This window comes from Ranitomeya variabilis, chromosome 1 (assembly GCF_051348905.1).
Source record: "Ranitomeya variabilis isolate aRanVar5 chromosome 1, aRanVar5.hap1, whole genome shotgun sequence".
Lineage (NCBI taxonomy): Eukaryota > Metazoa > Chordata > Amphibia > Anura > Dendrobatidae > Ranitomeya > Ranitomeya variabilis.
In genome coordinates, this window is record NC_135232.1 from 969676311 (window position 1) to 969692658 (window position 16348).

The window sequence follows — 16348 nt, forward strand, 5'->3', positions numbered from 1 at the left end:
ATGTGACCACATGACCTTCTCCCATGTTTCCTCTGGATAATCCAGATGGTCACTGGCAAACTTCAAATGGGCCTGGACATGTGCTGGCGTGAGCAGGACGACCTTGCATGCCCTGCAGGATTTTAATCCATGACGGCGTAGTGTGCTACTAATGGTAATGTTTGTGGTCCCAGCTCTCTTCAGGTCATTGACCAGGTCCTCCCATGTAGTTCTGGGCGGATTCCTGACTTTTCTCAGAATCATCCTTACCCCACGAGGCAAGATCTTGCATGGAGACCCAGACCGAGGAAGATTGACAGTGATCTTGTGTTTCTTCCATTTTCTAATAATTGTACCAACAGTTGTTGCCTTCTCACTAAGCTGCTTGCCTAATGTCCTGTAGCCCATTCCAGCCTTGTGCAGGTCTACAATTTTGTCCCTGGTGTCCTTAGTCAGTTCTTTGGTCTTGGCCATGTTAGAGAAGTTGATTGAACTCGTTACCTGTATAAAAGACACCTGTCCACACACTCAAACAGGTGCAATTAATACAGGTAATGAGTGCAGAGTAGGAGGGATTCTTAAAGAAAAACTCAGGGTATGTGTCCACGTTCAGGATTGCATCAGGATTTGCTCAGGATTTGACACAGGTAAAATCTGCACCAAATCTGCACCTGAGGTCACTACCTGTGTTTTTGATGCGTTTTTCATGCGTTTTTTCATGCGTATTTGTGTTTTTGTAAGCTAAATAAAGACATACAAAAAAAAAAAGAATTGTGATGTCATTTCTTGTCCAACCTCTTAATTTACATACTCCATTGAAGAATAATGTTTACACACACAGCTAGATAAATAGATATCTATCATATCCATCTATCATATCCATCTATCATATCCATCTATCATATCCATCTATCATATCCATCTATCATATCCATCTATTATCGTATTTATCTATGATATCTATCTACTGATATATCTATCTATAAATATATCTAGCTATACATAGATATATCGATAGATATATTGATAGATAGATAAATAGATAGATACGATATATAGATGGATACGATAGATATATAGATGGATACGATAGATATATAGATACGATAGATAGATAGATGGATACGATAGATAGATAGATAGATAGATAGATAGATAGATAGATAGATAGATAGATAGATAGATAGATAGATAGATACGATAGATAGATGGATACGATAGATAGATAGATACGATAGATAGATGGATACGACAGATAGATGGATACGATAGATGGATACGATAGATAGATGGATACGATAGATAGATGGATACGATAGATAGATGGATACGATAGATAGATGGATACGATAGATAGATAGATGGATACGACAGATAGATGGATACGATAGATGGAAAAGATAGATGGATACGATAGATATTTCACACATGCGAGAAACTCAGACGAGTCTCGCATCTTAATACTGGCACTGCCGCGGGCACACGGGCTGCATGTATTTCTATGCAGCTGAACGCTCCGGCCCTGAGTGCCCGCAGCAGTGTCGGGTATTTACCCCGGCCATAAATGCAATATGTTTAATTTAAAAAAAAAATTTTGAAAAAAAAATGTCGTGGGCTCCCGCGCAATTTTCTGCGCCAGAGAGGGAAAGCCAGCGACTGGGGGACTGATATTTGTAGCCTGGGAAAGGGTTAATACCCATGGATCTTCCCAGGCTATGAATATCAGCCCCAAAGAATTGAAGTATAAACAAGCTCATAAAAGATGTAATTTAATCAAAGAGGTAAGTTTATTAGATAAAATACAAAAACATACAAAACAAATCCATGAAACATATAAAGAAAATAATCCGCTACAGAGTGCTTAGAATATTGGGTGCAGGTGCACCAAAAGAACACGCTACGTGTCACAGCATGGAGAGGGAAAGAAAAAGAAGGGGATAAAGTCACATGAATACCACAGCTGGGACAAAACTAATTTTAGTCCATATGACAATTCCTATCACAAAAGTGAACCACCACTGCACTAGCGCTAATCATAAGCCAACATAGCAGTACAGTGACCAAATTTCCCAAATGCAGGAGGAACACTAAGTCTCAAGTTTCTTACCCTTCTCCCTCTCCATGGTGCAGACACACGCCGGGCGTGACATTAACATTAAGCCCGGTTAATAATGGCGAGGCGTCAATAAGACGCCTATCCATTATTAATCCTAGTAAAGTGTAAATAAAACACAGACACTAGAAAAAAGTATTTTAATGAAATGATTACACACACATTTTGACCATATCTTTATTGTACGCTCAATCCTCTTGAAGACCCTCGTCCTGCAAAAAAACAAACAAACCAAATTCATACTCCCTGTCCGCAGATATCCCATAACGAGTGTCCTATGACGAGTCCAGCTCTGCTACATCTGGATGCTTGACATCCAGACATAGCAGAGCTTGTAGATGATCGCTGGAGATAACTCTCCAGCGATCACCTACATTCTAGCACTCACGATCAGCTGACCGTGAGAACCAGCCTAGTGTGACCGGAGATAACCCCCGGTCACGTGCACGGCAGTTCTCGCGGTAAGCTAAGTTATCGCAAGATTTTATCTTACTGCGAGAACTGCATTGGACGCGGGGCTTCCGGCGGCGGGACAGGTAAGCCGGCATGTGACATGCGTAGTAGGCTGCATTAACGCAGTTACTACGCATTTCACTAATCATTAGATGCAGTTTTACCGCATCTAATGATTATCTATGGGAAATTTACGGCGAAAAGACGCTCCGCATGTCCATTTACGCGGTTCTGCCGCCTGCGTGTTTTACCGCATAGTGGAGACGGGATTTCATGTCAAACACGCAGCGTTTCCTGAACATGCACACATACCGTAACAGGTCTGTGAGAGCCAGAATTCTTGCTGGTTGGTAGGTGATCAAATACTTATTTCATGCAATAAAATGCAATGTAATAATTTAAAAATCATACAATGTGATTATCTGGTTTTTATTTTTAGATTCTGTCTCTCACAGTTGAAGTGTATCTATGATAAAAATTACAGATCTCTCCATTCATTGTAGGTGGAAAAACGTGTAAAACTGACAGTGTATCAAATACTTATTTTCCCCACTGTATCTGAGAATCTGTCAGTTGGCCCGCAATGACTGTCTGACAGGAGTGGTCATTACTTTTATGTCTCTTTTTGTGAGCTCGCCTCATCCGATTTATGACCCCAGATCACTTTAAACTTGAATATATACTGAGGAATACAAAAAGCCATCATTCAAACAAGAGGAGGCTGTGCTTGATTGAGAATAGAGCTGCAGTGGCAGAGGACTCAGATCTTCAACCTCATTTGCATATCAAGTCAATTGCTGATTTGTCAGTAATAGAGGAACAAATTGGCAAAGTAAAGGTATTGCTGAACATGTCTTTGAAAAAGCTAAATACAGAAATAAATAGTTTGGGAGTAAAATACTACTGACAGATTCCCTTTAAATGGAACATGTCAGCAGGTTTGTGCACAGTAACCTACAGTGTCAGGTCGGCACCATTATACTGATTAAAATTACACGTGGGTGATGAAATACGTCTTGTGGTCGCTATTTAATCTTTCTTTTCAGTTTTGAGTTAATGGTATGCTCATGTTTCGATGCGGCCTGTGGGGGGAGGTCTTCATGTGGTGCTCTGCTTAGGTATTCATAATGCGGACTGCTGACAGGTGACTGATCCCTCTCTGACCTGCCCCTCTTAGTTTACATAATTAACAGTATATATATATATATATATATATATATATATATATATATATATATACACATACATACACATATATACATACATATATATACATACATATACATACATACATATACATACACAGTGCAGACCAAAAGTTTGGACGCACCTTCTCATTTAAAGATTTGTCTGTATTTTCATGACTATGAAAATTGTACATTCACACTGAAGGCATCAAAATTATGAATTAACACATGTGGAATTATAGACTTCACAAAAAAAGTGTGAAACAACTGAAATTATGTCTTATATTCTAGGTTCTTCAAAGTAGCCACCTTTTGCTTTGATGACTGCTTTGCACACTCTTGGCATTCTCTTGCTGAGCTTCAAGAGGTAGTCACCGGGAATGGTTTTCACTTCACAGGTGTGCCCTGTCAGGTTTAATAAGTGGGATTTCTTGCCTTATAAATGGGGTTGGGACCATCAGTTGTGTTGTGCATTATCTGGTGGATACACAGTTGATAGTCCTACTGAATAGACTGTTAGCTGCTTTTTTCTTGCCATAATACAAACTAAGTAAAGAAAAACGAGTGGCCATCATTACTTTAAGAAATAAAGGTCAGTCAGTTCGAAAAATTGGGCAAACTTTGAAAGTGTCCCCAAGTGCAGTGGCAAAAACCATCAAGCGCTACAAAGAAACTGGCTCACATGAGGACCGCCCCTGGAAAGGAAGACCAAGAGTCACCTCTGCTTCTGAGGATAAGCTTATCCGAGTCACCGGCCTCAGAAATCGCAGGTTAACAGCAGCTCAGATTAGAGACCAGGTCAATGCCACACAGAGTTCTAGCAGCAGACAACTCTCTACAACAACTGTTAAGAGGAGACTTTGTGCAACAGGCCTTCTTGGTAAAATAGCTGCTAGAAAACCACTGCTAAGGACAGGCAACAAGCAGAAGAGACTTGTTTGGGCTAAAGAACACAAGGAATGGACATTAGACCAGTAGAAATCTGTGCTTTGTTCTGATGAGTCCAAATTTGAGATCTTTGGTTCCAACCACCATGTCGTTGTGCGACGCAGAAAAGGTGAACAGATGGACTCTACATGCCTGGTTCTCACCGTGAAGCAGCATGGAGGAGGAGGTGTGATGGTGTGGGGGTGCTTTGCTGATGACACTGTTGGGGATTTATTCAAAATTGAAGGCATACTAAACCAGCATGGCTACCACAGCATCTTGCAGCGGCATGCTGTTCTATCCGGTTTGCGCTTAGTTGGACCATCATTTATTTTTCAACAGGACAATGACCCCAAACACACCTCCAGGCTGTGTAAGGGCTATTTGACCAAGAAGGAGAGTGATGGGGTGCTACGACAGATGACTTGGCCTCCACAGTCACCAGACCTGAACCCAATCGAGATGGTTTGGGGTGAGCTGGACTGCAGAGTGAAGGCAAAAGGGCCAACAAGTGCTAAGCATCTCTGGGAACTCCTTCAAGATTGTTGGAAGACCATTCCCGGTGACTACCTCTTGAAGCTCATCAAGAGAATGCCAAGAGTGTGCAAAGCAGTCATCAAAGCAAAAGGTGGCTACATTGAAGAACCTAGAATATAAGACATAACTTCAGTTGTTTCACACTTTTTTGTTAAGTACCGTATCTACTCAAGTATAAGCCGAGACCCCTAATTTTGCCACAAAAAACTGGGAAAACGTAGTGACTCGAGTATAAGCCTAGGTGGAAAATGCAGCAGCTACTGGTAAATTTCAAAAATAAAAATGGATGCCAATAAAAGTAAAATTAATTGAGACATCAGTAGGTTAAGTGTTTTTGAATATCCATATTGAATCAGGAGCCCCATATAATTGCTCCATACAGTTCATTATGGCTCCATAAGATGCTCCATACAAAATACGCCCCATATGATGCTACATACAGTTTATGATGGGCTCCATAAGATGCTCCATATTAAAATATGCCCCATATAATGCTGCACAAATGTTGATTATGGCCCCATAAGATGCTCCATACAGACATTTGCCCCATACAATGCTGCATAAATGCTGATTATGGCCCCATAAGATGGTCCATAGACACATTTGCCCCGTATAATGCTCCACAAATACAGATTATGGCCCATAAGATGCTCCATAGAGATATTTGCCCTATATAATGCTGCACATATGCTGATTATGGCCCCATAAGATGCTCCATAGAGATATTTGCCCCATATAATGCTGCACATGGCCCCATAAGATGCTCCATACAGATATTTGCCCCATACGCTGTTGCTGCGATTAAAAAAATTACATACTCACGTCGCAGGCCCCCGGCTATTGCTATATTCACCTGCTCCCCGTTCCACCGCCGACTGCCGCTGTCTTACTCGTCCTCTGCACTGACTGTTCAGGCAGAGGACGGCGTGCACTAATAGCCGACGGTGGAACGTGGAGCAGGTGAATATCGCGCACTGCGTTATACTCACCTGCTCCTGGTGTGGTCCCTGCACATCTGTTCCCCGGCGCCGGCAGCTTCTTCCTGTAGTGAGTGGTCACATGGTACCGCTCATTACAGCCATGAATATGCAGCTCCACCCCTATGGGAGTGGAGCCGGGTCCATATTCATTACTGTACCATGTGACCGCTCAGTACAGGAAGAAGCTGCCGGCGCCCAGAGAACCAGGGATGGCAGGGACCGCGCCAGGAGCTTGTATTATTACACAGCTCCGCTCCCCCTCCCCTGCCGACCCCTGGGAATGACTCGAGTATAAGGTGAGAGGGGCACTTTCAGCCTAAGAAAAGGGCTGAAATTCTCGGCTTATACTCGAGTATAAACGGTATATAATTGCACATGTGTTAATTCATAGTTTTGATGCCTTCATGCATATATATTATATATATATATATATATATATATATATATATATATATATATATATATATATATATATATATAAATCCCCTTCAGCATGCGGACACCAGCGGTGGCACCTGCGCTGCAGCATGGTCACATACAGTGCCTAAAAGTAGTATTCAACCCCCTGCAGATTTAGCAGGTTTAATAAGATGCAAATAAGTTAGAGCCTTCAAACTTCAAACAAGAGCAGGATTTATTAACAGATGCGTAAATCTTACAAACCAAAAAGTTTTGTTGCTCAGTTAAATTTTTATAAATTTTAAACATAAAAGTGTGGGTCAATTATTATTCAACCCCTAGGTTTAATATTTTGTGGAATAACCTTTGTTTGCAATTACAGCTAATAATCGTCTTTTATAAGACCTGATCAGGCCGGCACAGGTCTCTGGAGTTATCTTGGCCCACTCCTCCATGCAGATCTTCTCCAAGTTATCTAGGTTCTTTGGGTGTCTCATGTGGACTTTAATCTTGAGCTCCTTCCACAAGTTTTCAATTGTGTTAAGGTCAGGAGACTGACTAGGCCACTGCAACACCTTGATTTTTTGCCTCTTGAACCAGGCCTTGGTTTTCTTGGCTGTGTGCTTTGGGTCGTTGTCTTGTTGGAAGATGAAATGACGACCCATCTTAAGATCCTTGATGGAGGAGCGGAGGTTCTTGGCCAAAATCTCCAGGTAGGCCGTGCTATCCATCTTCCCATGGATGCGGACCAGATGGCCAGGCCCCTTGGCTGAGAAACAGCCCCACAGCATGATGCTGCCACCACCATGCTTGACTGTAGGGATGGTATTCTTGGGGTCATATGCAGTGCCATCCAGTCTCCAAACGTCACGTGTGTGGTTGGCACCAAAGATCTCGATCTTGGTCTCATCAGACAAGAGAACCTTGAACCAGTCAGTCTGAGTCCTCCAAGTGATCATGAGCAAACTGTAGACGAGCCTTGACATGACGCTTTGAAAGTAAAGGTACCTTACGGGCTCGTCTGGAACGGAGACCATTGCGGTGGAGTACGTTACTTATGGTATTGACTGAAACCAATGTCCCCACTGCCATGAGATCTTCCCGGTGCTCCTTCCTTGTTGTCCTTGGGTTAGCCTTGACTCTTCGGACAAGCCTGGCCTCGGCACGGGGGGAAACTTTCAAAGGCTGTCCAGGCCGTGGAAGGCTAACAGTAGTTCCATAAGCCTTCCACTTCCGGATGATGCTCCCAACAGTGGAGACAGGTAGGCCCAACTCCTTGGAAAGGGTTTTGTACCCCTTGCCAGCCTTGTGACCCTCCACGATCTTGTCTCTGATGGCCTTGGAATGCTCCTTTGTCTTTCCCATGTTGACCATGTTTGAGTGCTGTTCACAAGTTTGGGGAGGGTCTTAAATAGTCAGAAAAGGCTGGAAAAAGAGATAATTAATCCAAACATGTGAAGCTCATTGTTCTTTGTGCCTGAACTACTTCTTAATACTTTAGGGGAACCAAACAGAATTCTGGTGGGTTGAGGGGTTGAATAATAAATGACCCTCTGAAAAGACTTTTCACAATTTAAAAAAAAAAAAATAAACAAAGAAATAACATTCTTTTTTGCTGCAGTGCATTTCACACTTCCAGGCTGATCCACAGTCCAAAAGTCACAATGCCAAGTTAATTCCAAATGTGTAAACCTGCTAAATCTGCAGGGGGTTGAATACTACTTGTAGGCACTGTATATATGTGTATTTAATACGTTCGTGTGAAGTTATCCTGAAATTCATTTAAAAAAAAAAAATTTGTTTGAAAATGTCAAAATGTGATCAGATAGCTCCTATTGAGCAGGCGCCGACGGTGTCATATTTGGAAGAGAATAAAAAAAGTCCTCCTCCAAGATGCTGTCGCCTGCACAATAGCAACTATTGGATTACCGATAGATGCTACTGTGCAGGAAAAGCCAGTGCAATTTTCAAACAGATTTTTTTTTTTTTTCATGAATTTCAGGATAACTTCAAACAAATGAATTATATACACAGTCAGTCCATATGTGATCAACCTGCAGAAGGAGATGTAATATTATAATATTGATTATGTAAAATAGGGGGCAGGTCACAGAGATCACTGACCTGTCAAAAGCCATACTGGTGAATACCTAATCAGTTCACTACATGAAGCCCCCCCTGTTACTGTGCACAATCCTGCTAACAGGTTCCCTTTAAGCCAGCTTAAAAATCACAATTCTCTGCAGCAGATCATCCTATGTACAAGACCTGTGCTGCCGAGAACATTGAAAGCCAATGGGCACAGAACAATCTATCACTGATCTTACTGTGCGCATGGGAAGTGCGGTCGGCCGGACTAACCTGGCTATTAATCAGCCACCTATCGGCAAACATGGAGCCTGTCGGCAATACTATAACACCGCAAGTTGGCAAGTGCAAACACACCATTAGGCTTGGAGGCTGTAGGGCCTCAGTGCTCCACTGTGAATTTAATATTAGGTTATGCCGGGATTATTACTGCCTTATTGCTCCACTGTGTACTTACAAATTTATTATCAAGTTATGTTGGGACTTTTAGTTTCTCAACGTTTCACTTTATAGTTATTAATTATTAAGTTAAGCAGGGATTTTCAGTGTCTTACTGTCTACTGTGAACATATCCCTAGATTATGCTGTGACTTGTACTGTACTACCTTGGTGTTTCATAATAATTTTTTATTAAGCATTATATTTATTGATAATTAGCTTATGCAAAGACTTGCAGTGTCCCGATGTTCCATTGTTAGCCAGGTCATGCTGAAACTCGTAGTACCCTTGGTGTTTCCATATATTTAGAATTACCGGTATATTTATTGATAATTAGGTTATGCAAGGACTTGTAGTGTCTCCGATGCTCCATTGTTAGCTAGGTTATAGATGTGACTTGCAGTACCTCAGTTTTCTGGTAATTATTCTTTTGCAGGTGGTGAGCAACATCATTAGCTGCGCCTCCTCAGTTTCCCCGAACTGTGCCAACATTTAATTATAGGCATCAGAATATTGATGATAACAACTCAGACCACCCTGTTCACAGTGAGGTCGGGAAGCTGGAGGACAGGAGTTAGTAGACTAGACGAGTACGGCCCGGAAGATTTCTAATGCCAGGACTGAATATACCTCATCACTGAATCTGCTGGGCTGCCCAGTGCCCGTACTACCAGCTGGGTATAACGTCCACACTATGCAGGGGATCCCATACTGTAGCCTTTTCACCAGAGGCGATATGTTTGCAATGGAGAGAAACTGAAAGAATCAAAGACTTCAATAACAATTCAAATCATAAACATAACCAGGAAAACTCCCTACAATTAGGGTAACAGAACTACCCCTCACTTCATTTAAATGGACCTAAATTGCATATCCACAATCTGGTATAATCCTTCCAAATTCAACAACAACAAAAAAGAACAGAAAAGTTTCAACATATTTCTTAGTCAAAAATACGGCGTTGACAAGCTACAGAAAAACCACAGCAGTTAATAAAACAAAAATGCACATGTGACTAGCGTGCAATGTCCCACTGTGCAGAAAATGGAGACTCACCTTTGTCTTTGTTTGGAAAGGGCTGGGCTTTTGTCGAAGAGAAATGTCCATTATACTATTGGAATTGGGAATATCGCTGGAGTTTCTATGTTCACCCTCCCTGCTGCTGTCATCAGACTGATCAAAGTCATCACTGTCCTGGTCCATCTCCTCCTCATCCTCATCTTCCACATCACAAACATGTTGCTCATCCTCCTCCTCATCCTCCTGTTGCTCACCATCCTCGGGTTGGTCTTCGGACTCATGATCTGCTACTATACAGCTGTTGTTGTTTTCTTCCAAATGCTCCGGGTGGAGGTTACTCCGCTCCACACTCCCGGACCCATCCACCTCCCCATTCACCACTATGTGCTCTTCTCCCTGCGGTCTGGGATGCTGCTGCTCCTCCTCCTCCTCTTCTACTCTGTTCATCTGCTCCTCATCTGCTTGGCTGGAGGAAGCATTACCTCGCACAGAACCGCCAGTTCGTCGCCTCTTGCTGCCCACAGACAGCAGTTCCTGATTCATTTCCAAAAGCCAGCTTGCTACTTCATGGACATTGGCTAGACTGTGTGAAGAGGCAAAGGATTTCACATTCTGCAAAACAAAAACAAAAAGCAATTATTAAGTTTTTTTCCTTCTCTATAACACAAAATAATAAAAACAGGAAAAGTACTTGGACATTTATGTAATTAAATTGAAAAAAGTAACTTAAAGGGGAGCTCCAACTGGAGAGCCATTTTTCTGAAAATATTGGGGGGGAACGTCCTTACTGATGTTATGTAGGAAATGTCTCCCTTAATGGAGTAAGAGAAATGTGCTGGGCAGATCTAACCTGGCGACGAGGCCCCATAGATCAGCACCAACGGAACTGTAACATCTTGTAACCGGTGTATTAGGATCTTATCTGCAAAATATTTACAATTCGACCTTAAATAGAAGGTTTAGTAGGAAGAATACGGAGGGACAAGCGGCCGGTTATAAAGTCAGGCACCGGGGGAATGTCCTCATCGGACAATAGTGAGAATGCACAAATATGTTGGCCGGCTTCATACCTACAATTCTGCAAATAAACAGCGTGCTGTAAATGGCCACATATGGCATTGCTTAACTGACCCTTTTTATGGAAATCACCATATCCTGCCAGGGGTTCACTTAAGTAAAATATTTGAATCATTTACTACCTAAAATAGTAACATCTCTGACGTCCTTCCTCCGCTCGCTGAAAAATCTGGGAAAACTGCAGTAAGGCCGAGCACATTCCTAGAATTCTCCCCTCAGCAGTACAGACTACTGTACCTAAGTATGACGGATCGTATCGTCTACAACCAGAAAAACACAATATGTGATCTGATCCTGGACACAACCTGTTCACAGCATCACCGAGAGCAAGAACGCGAAGGCACACGGAGCACATGGGATGAAGAGGAGAAAGCAGCAGTAATGCATAACAAAGTATTCATAACACTAAGGGAAATACAAAGTGCCAGCACCATCCATCCTTACAGACACTGGAGGAAACTGCATCACAAATCATTTCTCGTCACAGGAGTAAACGGGATTTCACACTCCTCCATCTGCCCTATCCACCGATCTACCGCAGACAGCAGTCACGTTGTCTGCAGGTTACTGGAGGATGTGGCAGAAAAAGTCAGAATTCATCCTCTACTGAAAAGATCATAAATTATATTAATGGAGCCCACCTACACCACAGTGAATTTAGGGGCTTCCAAAGAGATAAAATGGATATTCCCATTTCTGACACGCCACCATAGCCATTCATTGTCATGGTCAGTACGCCAGCACTCACACCAGTATGGATGACATACTATTGTGTCGGGAGTCTCGGGATGGAAATCCACGCCACGATTCTGTAATGTACATTACCTTGGTAGTGTGCAGCACGAAGAACGCCTGGCAGCGGTGATGGACTGACAAATATACAGAGCAGCACCTCTTAACTCTTATTTTATTCCTGCTGCTCCCCTGAAAGATTGGTTTATTGTTAGGTTTTTCTTAAATCCTCCATATGGTTAGAGAGAGATCGGCTTTTTTATTCTTTTAGTGGTGATTTTTATGGTCTTAACCAAGGGAATGAGGCTCACAGGGTAATAATGCAGGGCGGCCTAAAGGCACATCCCCAGAGAATCCTGCGAGCCATCCCCCTTGGTAAAGGCCATAATAAATACACTAAATAAAAAGGCCCGTATCTCTGGAACCAAACGGCAGAATAAAAAAAAATAAATCATAATACCAGGGAGCATCGGGAACACAATAAAAGCAAAAGACTGGCCCAGAATGTTTTCATTTTGCATTTCAAGATCTATGTTTAGAGATCTAGATATTAGGACCGCTGCTTGCATTGGAGACGTAGCGCTCATTTCAGCTTCGCATATAATGGTAGTATAAGCGGAAACTACAAAACTGTATCATTGTATCAGTGTAATGCAGCCGTTGTTCCAATGCATCAAAACAAGTTGCTTCAGAATTAAGTCTTATATGACCACAGAAATAAAAGTAAAAATTGCAACATGCAAAGAAGAACTATGGACGGGGTAAAACGAAGGAGACTAAAGACGTCCGTGCACATCAATCTGAGGTGGGACTGCTAATGCATGGACCGGCTGGGGGTCTCCTGTCCCAAGTGTGACAGCTTCATGTATCTCTAGAGAGCCGCCAACTGAGGCCTCATTCAGACGACCATTTTTCAGTGTTCCATCCCTGGTTTTCACTATAGCCTATACTATATATTATTGATCCATGTCATGGATCAAACTGCCCCCCATTCAAATCAATGGGTCTGTGAAAAAACAACACATGCACCATAGTCAAAATGGAGACATGGACTAAATGATGAAAACCTGTTCCAGCACTCGGACTGAAATGCATGACCGAAAATAAGGGCCGCCAGGATGAGGCCTAAGTCTGCATCATTCCTCCCTCTTTAGGAATTGTTCAGACACACACCTTTCTTGCAAAAATGCCAGAGTTTATAATTAAGCTTTTTCTAGTTTTGTTTCCCTGTTTTTTTGTTTGTTTTTTGGCTAAATTGTTTTCCAACATTGCAAGTCACGACAATCAATGACCATGTGATTCCAAGATTTCTAATACACTCACACAAGATGTAGAGTCAAAAAAGTAACAAATACTGCAAGTCACACGTAGGCCTCATTCACACGTCCATGCTGCGCATACCTGTTGTATCCATTTTATCCACGGATGCATAATATACCTATTATAGTTTATGGTGCGATGCATATGTCTGTGTTTTATCATGGACCAATTCATGCAAAACTCATGGAGACATGTCTGGTTTTTTTCCGACAGCAAGGATGCCAAGGGTAAATGCAAGTCTATGGATCAGTGAAATACACGTACAGCACATCGATAGCATCAGAGTGCCATCCGTGAGACGCCCGTATTTAACATTGGAAAGGATAGGAGAAGTTTTATCATTTATTTATCATCAGCGGACGTCTCTGGGGGTCTCATTCTGGCTCTCAGACTTACAAACACTGGAGAGATTCGGTGGGTCACAACCAGCAGAAGATGACCGGGCAGTGCCGATAACAGAAGACGACATCGGCTGGGGCGTATAATACTAGGGGCAGGGAACAGGCATTCATGATACCACTCAAGTGATCAATTAAAAAACCGCTGCAGTGGCACTTTCAGAAACACAGCTTCAAATCTGCACTAAAAATGTGTAAAATAAGAGTGGAAAATGCAATAATCAGCGAGGACTGTTATTGCGTATTTTGGAGTGGACACCTGCAGACTATACGCGGATATAAAGCAGGAGAAAAAAAAACGCAGCATTTAAACATGTGAACACAGCCTAGAGTATGCGGTACATTTTTGAACGTTCCACTGACTTCCAGGGAATATCTGACAACAGGGTTTTTTTTTTACAAAAACATTAAAAAAAAACAAAAAAAACAGCTGTGCGTGAAGCCACCCTAAGAGCAGAAGTTCGTAATCAGCAACGAAATGCACAGCTGTTGTACAATTTAGAAACCTTTGCATTTTTAGCACAATCACTGCCATTCAGCAGCAACGATATTGCACTAAAATACTATATAATGTGCTACAGTAAAAGCCGTCTACACAGCTCAAAAAGGAAATGTTACAAAAAATTATACTCAGAACTTTTCACCAAACCATCAATATGAGCCCCTGAAGCCTAAACCAAGTGTTACCTACTGGCTATGTGCACACAATGCGAACCAGACTCTACGGGAAACTCTACAGTTCATTTTTGCCTGAAGCATATTTGTGTTCTTTTTTCATTTACTTGACTTTTTTTTTTTTTTTTTAGAGGATTTTACCATAGTTTTAGATTAGTCTTTTCTTACTGACATTTTTCGATCATTTTGTTTTTTCACTCTAAAAAACGTTGGGTCGTTTTCCAGTCGTCTTACCAATGACTTATATTATAAGGTAGACGTCTGAGCGGAAAACACCCATAGAATAGAAACATTGGGCTATGTTCTCATGCAGTGTTTTTTTGCTGCGTTTTACAGTACCAGCAAAGGCTGAAATTTCAGATCTCATGCTAGTTAGTTTTTGAAATCTGCAGCATGTCAATTCTTTTAGTATTTCTGCAGCATTTTTTATTGATAGAAGCAATGAAAGTGTGCAAGTTTTTCGGTGTTTTTTGCTGTGTTTCAGTGAATAAAACTACGTTTATTAAACATGTACTATAGACAAATCACAGCTGTAATCCACACCAAAAAAGGCAGAAAACCTGCGAATCAAAACAGCAATGTGTGTGAACACAGCCTTCTTTATACCGCTGGATGGTTTTATAAACCTGAATTTGCTGGAAGATATTCAAAAGCCTTACCACATGCACAGCGAGTCAGTTTTACATAGAATTGCTTTATTTTATTCTACTTTATTCTTCTGAATGGTTTTTGATACGTTTTTCAGGTGGATTCACATCTTGTGAACATGGGCACTCACAACATTAGAAGTACGCTTCCGCTTCTCATCAGGATACAACACCAAGCCAGTTGTGTAAAACTCTCATAATTTACACGACAGAAACCACCAAGATAAATAGAAATATTTAGATACTAGGGCGAGCTGGATTTTAGAGTTTGCCCAGCTAGGACAATGTACTAATGTGATGGGCAATTTGAGGATGCTCCAATGCCTTTACCAGTGCTTCATCTACTAAGTGGATCAACCCTTTTAATAACTCTTTATGAACAAAGAAAAAAAAAAAAAAAGTTTATGAGCTACAGATGTACAATTTTAAAAGAAACAAAAAAAGCAGGAAAGGAAACGGTATATGTGAGTAATACGCTGCTCGCCAAAAGCAAAAGGCCACTTAATTAGAAGCAGTTGTTCCCTCGGTTTGCAGTACACACATCCACCTTTTATGATGCAATTAGTTTACTTTATGTGATAGCCTTTTTTTGGTTTACTGTAAAAGGACCAGTGATTTTAGATCAGGAAACAGATTTGTGTAAGGTTTATTCTATACAAATCTGAAATCAAGGCAGATTTGGAGATCCTAAGCGAGGGAGCCTGGGGCATTACATAAACATCTTTCCTGTAGGTAAGCACGTTCTACCATCAGACGAATTTCTGTAGCTAAAACGTCACAAGCGTTAAACAAAAAAAAAAAAAAAATACAGCTCAATATCATGAGCTGTCTACAATAAAGGAAAAGTGGTGGTAAACAACTGCCGGCCTGTGTTGATATTAAAAAGTCTGCCCATCATTTCTGGTCACTTTGCAGAAAAGGGCCCCGATTCATCAAAACTGCTAGGCCAGAAAACTACCATAAAAAGCTTTCAGAAGTTGTGTAACGTTAGGCTGCGCAAACATTTTGCAAAAGTTGATGTTTTTATGCCATTCATGGCTACTGGTAAAATGGACAGAGCAGGGGTGTGAAGGGGACATGATGACCCCACATTCATGGCGAGCGGTGGCGTACCACAAACCATACTCCATTCTCCAACTAGGGTAAGATTTGTGGGAGAAGCGCACCTCCACTACTACATGTCCAGAATTAGTGGCATCCAGTAAAACCTTATACAGCAGTACTGAGCACTGTAGCTGTGAATTCAGCACTGGGAAAAATAAACTCACTAACTGATGCCCAATCTGCATGTCTCTGCCTGTTTTCTCCCTCTGCTCCTCACTATTACTCCACCTTACATAGGCTGTAATAGTTTGTTATAACCTGATCCCGAATTGTG

The 16348-nt window shown here is 41.6% G+C and overlaps 1 protein-coding gene across 1 annotated transcript in view; it reads right to left on the reverse strand.

Annotated features, from left to right (window-relative positions):
- The window catches only part of FBXW7 (F-box and WD repeat domain containing 7), a 211932-nt gene that overhangs the window by 119452 nt on the left and 76132 nt on the right, over window positions 1-16348 (reverse strand). Inside the window, exon 3 of the mRNA XM_077279331.1 lies at window positions 10158-10733. Coding sequence (XP_077135446.1) covers window positions 10158-10664 — 507 coding nt within the window. The 5' untranslated portion in view covers window positions 10665-10733. The remainder of the gene's footprint in view (window positions 1-10157; window positions 10734-16348) is intronic.